This window comes from Macaca nemestrina, chromosome X (assembly GCF_043159975.1).
Source record: "Macaca nemestrina isolate mMacNem1 chromosome X, mMacNem.hap1, whole genome shotgun sequence".
NCBI classification, from domain to species: domain Eukaryota; kingdom Metazoa; phylum Chordata; class Mammalia; order Primates; family Cercopithecidae; genus Macaca; species Macaca nemestrina.
This window is the reverse complement of record NC_092145.1, coordinates 77,510,056-77,525,168: the sequence shown is the minus strand read 5'-3', so window position 1 is coordinate 77,525,168 and position 15,113 is coordinate 77,510,056. Positions and strand designations below refer to the sequence as shown.

General features: G+C 47.0%; 1 protein-coding gene across 1 annotated transcript; it reads left to right on the top strand.

The window, feature by feature from the left end:
• Positions 1-1,210: 1,210 nt before the first annotated feature.
• On the top strand, positions 1,211-11,164 carry LOC105464242 (fibroblast growth factor 16). Its single transcript, XM_011711947.3, has 3 exons — positions 1,211-1,817; positions 8,029-8,132; positions 10,165-11,164. Exons 1-3 carry the CDS (start codon positions 1,544-1,546, stop codon positions 10,408-10,410), a joined length of 624 nt encoding a protein of 207 aa, XP_011710249.1. The 5' UTR covers positions 1,211-1,543; the 3' UTR covers positions 10,411-11,164.
• Positions 11,165-15,113: the final 3,949 nt, after the last annotated feature.

Genomic DNA, 15,113 nt, shown 5'->3' with positions numbered 1-15,113 from the left:
GCAAAGAGAGGGGGTGGCGCGGGGCTCCCTGTGTTCAGTTTCTCCTGAGGGAGCCTGGGAAGGCAGCCATCGCAGGCGGCGGGTGAAAACCCAGTAACAACACCGTTTAATAGGCGATCAGGACGCCGAGTGCCAGGGCCCAATAGGTGCCCCAGGATTCAGGTTCGGGGCAGAGGTACAGGCGTGCAGGGCAGGTCTGGCACCTGCTCCCCAGGACTTCTGGACGCTGCCCGTTGACCTGGCTGCCGCCGGTTCCTGTCCCAGCTGCGGCTCTTCCTGATAGAATATCTCGGAGCAAGGCACTGGACAGAACGAGGAAACACCTGTTTCCAACAAGAAACGAGGTAGGGGGGAAGCCCCCACCAGGCTTCCAATGGCCTCTCATTGAGCTTGCTCTCGAGAGCCTTGTAAAAGCGTGCCCAGAAAGCCAGCGGAGATCATTTTTCAAAAAGATCGCTTTCTATTTCTTGCTTCCCCCCTCCTTTTCCTAAGCCTAAGCTGTAACGTCTCTTTCTTGAAAAAAATAAAAATTCACCTTTCCTTGAGTGGTTTCCCGCTCCTCTCAGACCCAGTAAGGCCCTCGCCTTGGAATCAACAAGGACCACCACCCCCAACCCCAAATTTTGCAACTGCATTGGCTTCCAGGTTTTTCACTTTCTCGGTACCCCGCCAACCTATACAGGTAGGAATTAGGACTTGGGGCCCGTGGAACAAAGAAACCAGGGAGTCCCTGTCCCGGGTCAGATGCCCCTTCCGCAGCCTCCGACCAACTGGGGAACAAGAGGAGATCAGAAGCATGTGAACCCCCCAACTCCGGTCTCAAGGCACTTTCCAAAGGCTAGCATAGCAGCCCGAGGACGCGTGGGAGGTGGGGACAGCCCCCGGGCAGCACACAGACAGACCCCCACGGAACAGGCCTTGAGTGGCCGTGCGCGCCAGCGGCCTCCGCGCACTGGGTTCTGTTATTTCATCAGCAGTTTCAGAAGAACCTGCCAAAAGCAGTTATGCCTCACTGCAATGTGTAGCTTTTTCCTGCCATTTTTTCATAATAAAAGAGGGAGTGAAGCTCGCTGGCTCTCTCCCTCCACCCCCCTCTCCCAAAAAGAGCCAAATGGATGCAAGAAAAAAAAAAAAAAAAGAACCCACACACCAATCTCCGAGGGGATGCCAATGAGGTGTGGCTTGTATTTAAATATCCAATATGTCAATGTAAGGGGAGTGGGTATGTATATAAAGTGCCGTTTGCATCTGATAGCTGGACGAAGCCAGCTATGAGAGGCCGGGGGAGATGGATGCGGAGGGGAAGAGGCACTTTGACTGAGAGCAAGGTCAGGAGCGCGCTGCCCTACGCTCCCCGCCGCTGAGAAGTTCCTTGGACGCGAACAGACGTCGACTGCAGCTCGGCAGAGCGCAGAGCAAGCGAGCTAGCGAGGGAGCGCCGCCGAACCGCCCGCGCCCGCTGCGGGGAGAGGCAGTTCGCGCCCCGTGGCCCCGGCTCGGCCCGCGCGCGCCCAGCACAAACCGCGCCGCAATCTGCCCAGCCATGGCAGAGGTGGGGGGCGTCTTCGCCTCCTTGGACTGGGATCTACACGGCTTCTCCTCGTCTCTGGGGAACGTGCCCTTAGCTGACTCCCCAGGTTTCCTGAACGAGCGCCTGGGCCAAATCGAGGGGAAGCTGCAGCGTGGCTCACCCACAGACTTCGCCCACCTGAAGGGGATCCTGCGGCGCCGCCAGCTCTACTGCCGCACTGGCTTCCACCTGGAGATCTTCCCCAACGGCACGGTGCACGGCACCCGCCACGACCACAGCCGCTTCGGTGAGGACGCGGTCGGGGGAACGGGAGGCGGGCGGACGGCGCACTGGGAAGCCCACAGCTCCGAGCTCCGGCGTAGGGCCCGCGGACCGCCCCCCGGGCTTGGTGTCATTCGGGCCAGTCGAGGCGAGACACGACGGCGCGGGCGTGGGCCTCTCGACATCAGGGGGCCCTGCACCCTCGGACACTCTCAGGAGGGGGCGGGGGCGCCTTGCGGTGAGGCCTCTCCTTTCGCCGCTCCACCGGATCTCCCCGGGGAGCAAGGGGGTAGTTCTGGGAGCTGGACTCTAAGCCTTGAATGAAAGCAGGTGGAGCTGAGACAGGGGTGGGAGCTCTCGCCTAGGAGGCCGGGACCGTGCCTGCAGCGCGGGCCGAGCCTCGAAGGCAGCAGGGCTGTGGCAGCTGATTTCCTGGAACAGGATCCTGCATGGGCCATGGGCATGTGAGGCAGTCGGCCCGCACACAAATAGCTTTTGGTCCGTGGGTACCCGGCAGCTGTGGTGTCTGCCTGCCTCGGGGTCGCTCTGTCCAGGGTCGGAGCCAATCCAGGCAGCCTGGCATGAATTGGGAATCTAGGAAAACCTCGCGGTGTCCACCGTGTAAGGGCACAAGTCCTGGGGCAGCTTTTGCCGGAAACTACCCCTGGACTCCTTGCCTCAGTGAGGAAACCGTCCTGGGCCCACTCCCAGTCCCAGAAACAGTTGTCTCTTGGGCCCAAAGCAGGAAACGTTCGACCTTCATCCAGGATTGTCTCTGCCTGCCTGCCACTATACAGACTGTTCAACACAGCTGCCTGTCTCACATATAGAACTAATTACACAATTAATATAAGCCTTGATCTGTGACGAAGATCATTAAGTTTCTAAGCAAATGTGTTCACTCCTCAGTAATTTGCCATTTTTATTTTCAATTTCCAATTATCTACTAAGATATCATGGGGGGTTCTGTGACAGCTACCTTTGCCCCTCCCTGTCCTCCAATGTCCTCAGCTTCCTCCCAAGGACCCTGTAATCCAAGAAGGACACCTTTTCCCCTAAGCCAGTAAGATGTTCTGCCCACACTCAAACATGACACCCTTCCCTTCTTTTTCCCGCCCTCCTTCTTGCCAACATCTGCCCCAACCCCCTAAATCTCTCCATCCTCCTATTCTCCATGCCTTGCTAGAGCTGCATCTGGAGTGCACAGCAAAAAGGGGAACATAGGGGCCAGTTGCTGGGTAAGGCCAAGCCTGGCAAACAACTTAGGGGCAGGGTTGGTCTTCCTTGCTGGGAACAGGCAGAAACCCTAATGAGGTCTATGGCATCTTGGAAAAATGCACTCAAACACAGCTAGAGTACTGTGGGTTGGGAGGGGTAATGGAGGGGTGCAGGTGTCTGTATAAACTTGCAGCAGGTCCTCAAAAGGGTGATAAGGTGGAGTGGGAGGAGAGGGGGTGTTAACTTGGCTCCTTTCCCTTTCATTGCTTGTGATTTTGCAGTCCCCTTTTGTTCCTCTTCATAAGGAATGGGACTCCCACCCTGGCCTCAGAGGCTTCCTGAAATGGCATAAAGATACCGGGGTAACTCATTGCTGATATATAACCAAAAAAAAAAAGGTCATGAAATGGTGGAGAAATGTGGGGTGGGGGCAGCGAAGGTGGAGAAATTATGAGCACGCCTCCCAGCAGCTCCAAATATTTTTCTGATTTTGTGCCTAAGCTGAGCCCAGTAACCTACAAGGTCAACATAAATCAGTAATAGGCTCTTGGGATAAGCGGTCTTTAATTACCTCCCTAAAGACACATCTTGATTTCTTTTCATCTCCCAGGTCTGCTAAGGGTGTTAAGTTTAAGGAGAAACCAAAGGAAATAAAATTGGCAGGAGGAAGGGACATTTTCACTGCTGCTTAACGGACTGCTTCATTTTTGGTTTTGCCTTTAAAAAAGAAAACAACACTGCCCAAGAGCACCTCTGCATCACCTTTTCCCTTTCCTCCTTCCCTGACTTCCGGTCACTTTCCTGCACTTCCTGTAAAGAAAATGATAACTGGTCCAAGCTGTCTCTTTGTAACCTTCCCTGCCAACTTTAAAACACATATTCTTTCTGCGTTTAGCTTTTGGCACAGAAAGAGGTGGCGTTCGAGTTTGCTAACTCTCTCCTCCCTCCACATTTGAGTTAATCAGCCAGGGTATTCAATAAATTGAAACTTTAACATTCCATAAGTGCTTTAGCAGTCAACATTCCAGCAGGGTAAAGTAGGCCAGACTTAAGATATAAAATATTATAGATTTCTGCTAGCGGGGAGGAGGTAGTCTCCAAAAGCCATGTGAAGTAAATAGCTATTTGTTGTAATTGGAGAGCAGGGCCCCCAAGGATTACCCTGGAATCCATGTGTTCAGAACAAGTCAGGCTAAGCCCAAGAGCAGTCCCGACTCCAAATAATAACCTGTTGGCACAGCATATGCTCTCCGCTCTCCATCTGCAATCAGTAGCCAGGAGTATTTCAATCACCGCCTGGCTGGTAGCATTTATATGAAGTTCACAAGGATCCTGACATTCCGAGGGGCACCTGTGGACTGGCAGAGCAGAGCTTCGGAGCCAAACTGAAGGAGAGTCCTCCCACCAGGTGGGATGGAGTGGGCTCATGCAGCTGCTTTGGTTCTTGAGTGATCTGGTTCTCGTTTGGCAAGATGCCAAAGCAGCACTGTCTTGGCCCCAAAGGATGGCTGAAGGATTCAGGCAAGTTATGCAACTAGATTAAATGACATGTTAGACAGTCATCTAGCTAGGTTCTGAAGCAGCGGGGCCCAGAACAGATCAGTTTTGACTGAGGGCCTGGGGAGAGAGGTATAAGAAGAGAAGAGTCTGGAAATGGTCAAGAAAAGGGCAGAGCCTGATGTGGGTAGGTCAAGATGAGGCAGAGTAGAGAGAGGTCCTGGGTCTTGAAGGGGCAAGAGTACTGAGGATAAACTTTGTCTACTTAATACTTCACCTCAACACTTTGCTGTTAACACCCCTGTCCAGCTGTAGCTGGGAAAATATGAAAATGGCTTATTTTCTCTCCCGCTTCATGCTGGCTGGGATTCAGGATAAGGTTTAGGAATATCTCTTCCATCATCATGTGCCACTGGGTTCCCACAGTTTGAAACCAGCTAATAGGAAAGTTGGCGAGGGAAAATGATGCCCAAAGACAGCTGGACAGGGATAGTTCCAGCTGTTGGAGACCCCTGTTACTGGACACAACCCAAGTGACTTCCTGTATGATCTGTCCTTTGGCATCAGGGTTAACAGAGAGTTGGAGAAAAACTGTGGTGACTCAAATGGCCACACCTCTTGGGTTTCATGATTTGTTCTCACACTATGTCTTGGGCAGTGAGATCACAAGCTGCGCTCTGCTACTTAATGAGCTCAGGGTTGTCAGAGACACGAGATACTTACAGAATGAGGGAACTCAGTCTTGAAGCTCAGGAGTAACCTGCCTGAGCAAAGGCAAAGAACTGAAGGCTCCCACATGTTAGTGTCCCTCAGAGTTTAAGACCCAGAACTGAATCATGACCTGGTTTCTGGTTTCCTTTTCATACTGGGCACTCTCCTTTGAACATGCTCTGTTTTTCCATTTTCTTCTCTAAGCACAGTAGAACTAAACACACTACTCTCAGTGTGGTCTAACCATGGCAGAGCGAAGTGAGACAATCCCCCCTCCCTTTTGCTAGTTACTAGACCTGTATCAGTGAGGCCTTAGATCACACTAGCTTTTTTTTCTATTTTTTCCACTAGCTTTCTAATTTTTAATTTTACGTGACCAATTGTACATTAGCTTTTTAATAATCCACTTATCACCCATCACACGGAGTTTGCCTTGTTCAGTTGTCTCCTTGCCATTGTCGTGTTTTACTAAGCCACATTTCCCCATTGCAGAGATGGGTAGACTTGCACATCATTAAAATGCACAGGAACACAAAATAACAGTACACATTTTCAAGAAAATATACATGGTTGCCTGAAGTGGAGGGGCAAATGGGAGCAGGGTATAAAGAAAAAGAAAGAAAGAAATAGATCATTATAAAACCCTTGCACAGACCAACTATGTTAATAGGACATGAACTAAGTAGTACAGTTAACTCAACTGTCTGCACTTGAGGCTCACCCTCCCCCAACCAAATCCCAAACACAAAATACTTTGGGAAATTTGGGGGACCAAAGTGCAGGACTTCACATTGATTCTAATTAAGCATAGTTTATGGAGCCAGTCCGTTTTTCTGTCCTCTTGAAATCTCTTTGGATATTGATTATGTCATCCCTCTCAGCCGCATGTCTTCTAGAACTAGGATAAGCAGTCCTCATATGTTCTCTTACAAGTCATTTATTGAAATATCAAACAGAGCAGAACCAAATGCAAAACCTTGTTCAGTGCAGCTGAAGATTTGGTTGCATTAAATCAGTGCCTGATTAACCCCTACTTGGCACTGGGTATTTTCTCTTCCCCTCCTACCGTCTTGTCTCAATCTCATTTCCCGAGACTCCTTTCTTTGTACTGTAAAATTTAGTAACAACCAGACTGAGAATAAAACCTGAAGGATTTCAGTGTGAGAGGCCAAAGGCCAAACCCTGAGTGTTCTATAGAATTGCCGCAGAAGAACCTTACATCCTTCCAATAGATCTGGGTGGGTTGTGGAAGCACGTGGCCCCAAAGCTGCCATACCTGAACGGCAGTCCACCAGCTTGAGTCACTGGGGTTCCTCAGGAGACTTCCCAGTAGAGTTTTTAACCTGATTTTAAAATTAGCCACTTAAAATTCTTGATCTTGGAAAATCAGCTCTACTCCCTATATAGATTACATAGAATATTACCCTTAAGAATTGCATTTTGGGGCCAGGCATAGTGGTGCACGCCTGTAATCCCAACACTTTGGGAGGCCGAGGTGTGCATATTGCTTAAGCCCAGGAGTTTGAGACCAACCTTAGCAACATGGTGAAACCCCGTCTCTAGAAAAAATAAAAAATTAGCTGGGTGTGGTGATGCGTGCATGTAGTCCCAGCTACTAGGGAGGCTGAGGTGGGAGGACCACCTGAGCCTGGGGAGGCTGAGGCTGCAGTGAGCCATGATCACACCACTGCACTCCAACCTGGGTGCCAAAGCGAGATCCTGTCTCAAAACAAACAAACAAACAAGCAAACAAAAACAAAATTGCAATTTTGGATAAGACAGCCAGATATGAGCTCATTTCATACGCTGGATGACTTAAACAAGTTTTTGGTCTGTATGTTGAGAAATGTGATTAGAGACAGGAATATCAAAGAGGAATCTAGTTGGCTATTATGTCTGTATCAAGATAATAGACGTCCTATCTCGGGACAAAATTGTAGTCTTCATTATCACCAGGAATTCAGTTCTGGGTCCTTTTTCCCAGTTAGGACTGCTGCTGGGTAAATGAAAGCATTTTCAAATCTTCACCTCTAATATTGTCAGCTAGGACATTTCTGAATTTCTTCTCTTTGGCCTTAAAGTTGCAACATCTCAAATCAGTATGAGTCCAATACCACCTGCCAACTCTTTGCTGTGGATAAACTTAAAATTCTCAAAAGAGAATGATAGGCTTGTCAGCTTGGGGCTGTACTAGCTGAGAACGCTTTTTAGGAGAAAGCTCTCATGTGGCCAAGTTTTGCCTCCTGCCATAAGCAGGGGGAACAAACAGGGAGTGGCCTGTGTGGCCTTTGTTAGAGTCAGCTACAGGCAGTTGACAGCCTCATGTGGCTTTAAGGACATGGGGCTGGCAGGGCACAAAACAAGTTCAGCCTAGAGGACAGCAAGGTAATGCTGTGTGCTCTAAGGAAGAGGGAGGTTACTGGGAAAAATACAGAAACCTGTCCTCATTCTTGCATTCAGAAAACTGACTTCTCACTTCTTGAATTTGACAGCAATAGCACCTTGAAATTATGGAGCTTTTGTAGCCAAAGCCTTCTTACGGTCTCTTCCTCGTAATATGCCTAAGAGTGTTGAGTAGAAGCAAAGACGCTGTTTCCCATTTTACATACGTAAAAACTGAGGCCCAAAGAGACAAAGTACCTTCTCTGAGTTTCCATTCTTGCTGCAAAAGATGGTTTCATCGGCAGTTGATCAAAGGCACACAGGGCTGGCCTCCAGCTGGGGACAAATGACTGGTAGCTCATGTCACCTGAACAGCTTTCTCTTAGTTCGATGCCGGTAACGGGAATAGTGTTCACTTTTTGCCCTAGGTATCCTGGAGTTTATTAGCCTGGCTGTGGGGCTGATCAGCATCCGGGGAGTGGACTCTGGTCTGTACCTAGGAATGAACGAGCGAGGAGAACTCTATGGGTCGGTAAGTTTAAGGTTTTTTGTTGTTGTTGTTGTTGTTTCTGTTTTGTATTCAGAAGTTATTACAACCAGTGTTTGGACAATGTAAAGCAAAAGTGTAAAAAATATTTATCTGGGGGCCAGGCGCGGTGGCTCACGCCTGTAATCCCAGCACTTTGGGAGGCCGAGGCGAGTGGATCACAAGGTCAGGAGATCGAGACCATCCTGGCTAACACGGTGAAACCCCGTCTCTACTAAAAATACAAAAAAATTAGCCAGGCATGGTGGCAGGTGCCTGTAGTCCCGGCTACTTGGGAGGCTGAGGCAGGAGAATGGCGTGAACCTGGGAGGCGTAGCTTGCAGTGAGCTGAGATAGCGCCACTGCACTCCAGCCTGGGCGACAGAGCAAGACTCCATCTCAAAAAACAAAAACAAACAAACAAAAAATTATCTAGCACTTGAAAGTATTTTTTTAGCTGTAAAGGAGTAGTGTCTTTTAGTTACTTCTTGGCTGCTCAGGGTCTTGCTACATAACACCTTCACTCATTTGGCCCCCACCAAAACAAGCTTTTTTTTTTTTTTTTTTTTTTTTGCTTTGAGATGGAGTCTCACTCTGTTGCCCAGCCTGGAGTGCAGTGGCACAATCTCAGCTCACTGCAACCTCTGCCTTCCTGCTTCAAGTGATTCTCTTGCCTCAGCCTCCCGAGTAGCTGGGACTACAGGCATGCACCACCATGCCAGCCTAGTTTTTTGTATTTTTAGTAGAGACTGGGTTTCATCATGTTGGCCAGGCTGGTCTCGAACTCCTGACCTCAGGTAATCCACCCGCCTTGGACTCCCAAAGGACTAGGATTACAGGCATGAGCCACTGCACCCGGCCCCAAAACATAAGCTTTTCTCTGATACATTTGCTTTTGCCTTTTTCATTAGAAGGTCAGCTAGTCTGATGATAACAGTAATCTGTGCTGGTTTGGCAGTAGACGGTCAGGGTTTGGGGCATTAACCCTCCAGAGGAGTACATCTGAATTTGAACGTGTACCCAGAGGAGTAGCAGACTAGCAGGCACAAAAATAGGCAGTGGAAGAGCTGGCTTTCAAATTGGGGATTCTGAGGTTAACAACACAGTCCCTGATTTCCAGATTGCTTCAGTTGAGTCCCAAAGGCCAAATGAAACAAACAAATGAAGAATGAGGGTTCCAGGGTCTGGTGACAGCCTTAAGCCCTCAGCTAGGACTAGGCTAGCAGCAGTGCATTTTCTCTATTCTGGAAGCTAGCCTAGCACTGAGGAATGGTGAGTGATTTGCTGACCTTAACTCTTCCGGGGGATCCCAACTCCTGGCTCTGGCTTTTGAGTCACATAGCACACTTTCTGGCTGCCTGCACCCCATGAAATCAGAACACATTTTTCCGTGACACCTGAGAGATAGGCCTGTCCCCAGCACTCAGTATCGGCAACCCCAGCAAGTAGTATGGCGGTCAGATCAAGTGTGAGAAGGGACAGAGGCAAGAGACCCAGGAACTGCCAGCCTGAAGTAGCCAGACTGGAAGAGCTTTTCAAGGAGATCTTTTCTGAGCTTTCAAACTGACAGGCCTGAGACCCTTCATTAGGAGAGATCACAGCTCACCTCCCATGGAGCTTTATATAGATCTGAGGCCTTTGCCTGTCAGTTGACATGGTTGACTGTAATCTCAATGAATTTGAACATCATTAGCTCTAAGTAGGGAGAAAGCTCAGTGGGTGCCAGCAGGGCACTGGGAGGCCATAGCAGCATTCTTAGGCTCAAAGAGCCAGGTGATGCCATCTCCTCCAATGTCCTCCCTCCAGGAAAGATTTCAACTAAAACATTTTTGTGTAGCTCATGAAAGAGAATGAAGGAGATACAGACAAGGGTGTTTTGTGCTATTTGGAAGAAAGATACCTCCAGTAATACAGAGAGATAGGACTGGAATTTTCTAACATCAATGTGCTATTGCTATTTCGGGGTTTCTCTACTAGCAAGCCGGGATAGGAGAAATAGTCATATAATGGGTTCTGCTTTATTTTCTCACCCTCACAGAAGAAACTCACACGTGAATGTGTTTTCCGGGAACAGTTTGAAGAAAACTGGTACAACACCTATGCCTCAACCTTGTACAAACATTCGGACTCGGAGAGACAGTATTACGTAGCCCTGAATAAAGACGGCTCACCCCGGGAGGGATACAGGACTAAACGACACCAGAAATTCACTCACTTTTTACCCAGGCCTGTAGATCCTTCTAAGTTGCCCTCCATGTCCAGAGACCTCTTTCACTATAGGTAATGAACCTCTGGTGTGCCCTCTGTGACCCATGTACTCTGGGGCCACGGTTGTCTCTGCAAGCACTATATTCATAGCTTTTCAATCCTTCCTTCCTATCATTTTAGATAACAGAAAAGCACTTACTGTTGAACTCAACCCAGCTGTTCCCTTGTTGTTCAAAGTGTATATCAAGGTTGGGTTATTTTGGGGAGGGACGGGGGGGCTGGGCTCGAGGGAATCTTGTATATACTTTTTTCTTTACTCATGTTCCTTCTCCTGAGGTAGCATAACAAAGAATGGGAGCCCCTGCTAAGGGCCAGGGGTGTCTTACCCCACAATTTACTCAAATACCTTGACGATGGGTATAAATGAAAAGCCAAGGAATCTGCCACGGATGCTACCTACAGAGCTTTGGAAAAGTCTCATTAAGAAAATCCTTGGGGCTACAGCCTTGCTGCAAGCCTTCCCTGCATTGGCTCTGCAGATTTCTCATCTGTCCTGACATGCAGTTTTCCTGTCATTGGAAGTGGGAGATGGGGTAGGTTGTAAGAAAATGATATTAAAATGTAAGCATGGATACTGTGCATAAGGACAAACTATTTATAAAATGTATATGCTATTTATTTTATATATTTATTTATTTCAAAATAATTTTATTTTTAATGAGAGATGCGATGGCTGGATTTTCATCAGAAAGAATAAGGTCCTACTGAAACGGGATAAAATGAGTTATTAAAGGCTTTTACTGGCAATAAAATTTGTCTTTATATTGTAAGATTCTGTCTAATTCTATTGATGTGTACATTTAGTAGGATTAGACGGTTGGCCAGCTTCTTTCTCTCCAACTCATTCGAATTTTCTGATGTTGGCATCACACTGCCTATGCTAGATGACTCCATCAGCCAATATGTTAGCATTATCTAGAGGCCATATGTGAAGTCCTAGTGGTCCTTTCCAGTTCTATGACTTTAAACTTACAGGTGAATCAAAGCTTCAGGAAGGCCTAGACCAACAGCTATTACTCCCATTTGTGCTTAGGACTATGCATAGAGCAACTCTCCTTTGGTACTTGGTTAGGGTCCAAAGCCCTAAGGTCAAAACACTAACTGGGAGCTTCTTACTTCAGATATGAAGACGAAGGGATTCAAAATAAACACATATTGGCTGGTGCAGTGGTTCACACCTGTAATCCCAGCACTTTGGGAGGCCAAGGCGGGTGGATCACTTGAGGCCAGGAGTTCGAGAACAGCCTGGCCAACACAGTGAAACTCCATCTCTAGTAAAAATACAAAAATTAGCCAGGCATGGCGGCAGGTGCCTGTAACCCCAGCTACTCGGGAGGCTGAGGCAGGAGAATCACTCGAATCCAGGAGGTGGAGGTTGCAGTGAGCCGAGATCACACCTTTGCACTCTAGCCTGGGTGACAGAGCAAGATTCTATCTCCAAAAAATAAAAAAATAAAATAAATAAATAAACACAAATCAACAGAGAGTCTGATTTTTTTTTTTTAACCAGTCAACTTCCATTCTGGAGATTTCCCCCTTCTCTTTACCCCCACCCTCACCTCCTGCCAGTGCTTCTCCTAGGGAATTTGGGAGGCTGTAAACACATTCGTGTACAGCAGTAGTGCTTAGAGTACTGTATATGGTCTCTTGACCAGCAGCATCACCTGGAAACTTGTTAGAGATGCAGATTATCAGAAATGCTGAGGGCACGGTCTGGCAGTCTACTTGTTAACAAGCCTTGCAGGGGGATTCTTGTGCATACTAAAGTTTGGGAATTACTGCCCTAAAGGAATATTTTTTTAAAAATTATTTTTGCATCTGAATGGTTTATAAATAAAGTTTTAGGGTAACTTCCGTCCAGAAAACAAAAGTAGAGTGGCTCTAGTTGAAGTGGGGATGGCATTTCTTGGAGCTGCCTCTTCCCCAGAGCAGCCCCTGAGGTATCTTGGTTAAAAATCCCTAGCCTTGGCCGGGCGCGGTGGCTCAAGCCTGTAATCCCAGCACTTTGGGAGGCCGAGACGGGTGGATCACGAGGTCAGGAGATCGAGACCATCCTGGCTAACACGGTGAAACCCCATCTCTACTAAAAAATACAAAAAAAAACTAGCCGGGCGAGGTGGCGGGCGCCTATAGTCCCAGCTACTCGGGAGGCTGAGGCAGGAGAATGGCATAAACCCGGGAGGTGGAGCTTGCAGTGAGCTGAGATCCGGCCACTGCACCCCAGCCTGGGTGACAGAGCAAGACTCCGTCTCAAAAAAAAAAAAAAAAAAAAAAAAAATCCCTAGCCTTGCTACTCTGCCTATGGAGTAGCCATTCTTTATTCCTTTACCTTTCTAATAAACTTGCTTTCACTTAAAAAAAAATCCCTAGACTCTTTACTGATATTTACCAAGGTAGGAGAATAGAGCTATTTGCATTTTATAGTTGTCAGGAGACAGCAACCAAAAGGATAAAAGTTTCATTGACATTGAGTACACAGGCACTATGAAGGCCTAATAGGAGAGGTTTCTGGGTTTGAGATAGTTCTCCCTAGTGCCCCCGAATCATACCCTGTAGGCATCCACTATTTTTCTAATTGTATGGGTGAAACAAATAGCTTAGGTATCAGTTCACTTAAAAAACAAAATCCAAAGGTCTATGAAAGCTCACCCAAATCTGAGTACCCAACACAGAAGCTGCACGTAAGATTATATAATAAAAAATACTACATTGTGTGGCTTCTGTGATCATAGACTGGAATGCTCATCAGTGGAACTACTAACATGGAGATCTGAGTGGGCTAGCGTGATTAGGGTGAGTTTCATGAAAGGGGCAATGCCTGCTGTGAAGAACAAACAGGACTTGGTGAGGAAAAGAGGCTGGCTGATCATGATGTTCATGTTGGGCCATAGGGAAGAGACACCACCCTTAGTGGTCTCTGGCAGAGGAGTAAAAATCAGCTATGTGACATTTTTTAAATCACATTTTTTTTCTTTTTTTCCTTTTTTTTTTTTTTTTTTTTTTTTGAGATATAATTTCACTCTGCCGCCCAGGCTGGAGTGCAGTGGCACGATCTCAGCTCACTGCAACCTCCACTTCTTGGGTTCAAGCAATTTCCTGCCTCAGCCTCCCAAGTAACTGGGATTACAGGCTCCTGCCACCACGTCTGGCTAATTTTTTGTATTTTTAGTAGAGATGGGGTTTCACTATGTTGGCCAGACTGGTCTCGAACTACCGACCTCAAGTGATCCACCCGCCTCGGCCTCCCAAAGTGCAGGAATTACAGGCATGAGCCAGCATGCCCAGCCTAAATCACATTTTTAATAGGAAGTATGCTTTCATTTTAAAACAAATTGCACTTATCTATGTAGAGAAGTTCAGCTACCTAGAACTTTTGAAACACAGCCACAACTTCTGAGGACTTGCAAGATACATGAGCTCTGCTATAACTGCCAGCGTTACTCTACCAGGGCACTTGGTGTGAGCCTGGCAAGACCACAAGCACCACGCTGCAGGGCAGAATTTGCAAGAAAAATGACACTGTAATAAAGAGGGAAAAGACTTCAAATCCTAGAGTCAGGCCTTATTTTTTCCTCTATGTGGAAGTAGAGAGGAGACGACTTGGAAAATGGTGTAGCATCCCACGACACAGGAAGAGTTCACTCTTCGTGTTGAACTTTGAGGGATAACAATGAATGGAGCATGTGGACAGAAAATGGCAATGGGCAACTGTTCCCATTTTCAAAAAGAGAGGAAAGATAAACTCTGGAAGTGGGAAATGTGAGATGGATGACCTAGTACCACTAGATCGACCAACAGCTGATTTATACCATATCCCCAAAGAGCTAGGCTAATGGATTTCATGCCGACCTAACGGGAATTAGAGAATAGTAAGCTCTGGAGCTCTGGTTTGAGATAAAAATGTGCAATGAGCATTTCTTATTCATGTTTGCATCCCTTCCCAGAAATAGATGCCTTCTTTAGCGAATATCTATCTATCTACATATCTATCTATCTATCTATCTATCTATCTATCTATCTAATCTATCATCTATCATCTCTCTATCTATCTCTCTATGATATAAACGCTGTGCTAGACAGAGCAAATGTGTTATAGAACAGAATCATCTGAAATGTTAAGTTCTTAGTACACTTAAATAGACACAATGACAGACTAGAATATGTGTCAGGAAATATAGGTCCCTGTTACTAGAAGTGTTTCAGCAGATGCTAGACAACCACTTGACAAGGATATTGTATCATTTAGAGGGGACAGGGTGAATACTAGATAAAGATGGCAGAATGTAGCATTAGTTTACTAACCATATATTCTGTGGGATCCCCAGAATTTTCCTGAGCACCAATAGTATTCCAAGAAAGAATATATCAGACCTAAAAGTGCTATCCAACTACTGTCCCAGGCCAAGAAAGACACTGTAGACCAAAGGTTCCGAACTTGGGAGTCACAGGGTTATTAAAGGTACATGGAAAGCCTGAACTCCCTGGACCCAAATTCCCCAGAATAGTATGCAAAATTTTATGTAGATGTACATTTGGTATTTCATTGATCTTGAAAAGGTCCCACAAAATGTTAGGAACTACTACCTTACGAGTTTCTAAGCATTTGGCATAAGATTTGGTGGCCCCTCTGATCCTATGTGAAAACCTTGACAGAATCATTAGGTGTTTTTCTTTCAAATATGTAGATTTTATGCATGAAACCTTTGACTTCTGCTCTCT

What these genes read in the sequence shown, in the direction of transcription:
- LOC105464242 (XM_011711947.3), top strand. Translation starts at nt 1,544, where the DNA reads ATGGCAGAGGTGGGGGGCGTCTTCGCCTCCTTGGACTGGGATCTACAC. An exon ending in CCACGACCACAGCCGCTTCG is followed by an intron (nt 1,818 to 8,028) that starts GTGAGGACGCGG and finishes TTTTTGCCCTAG; the next exon opens with GTATCCTGGAGTTTATTAGC. An exon ending in GAGGAGAACTCTATGGGTCG is followed by an intron (nt 8,133 to 10,164) that starts GTAAGTTTAAGG and finishes TCACCCTCACAG; the next exon opens with AAGAAACTCACACGTGAATG.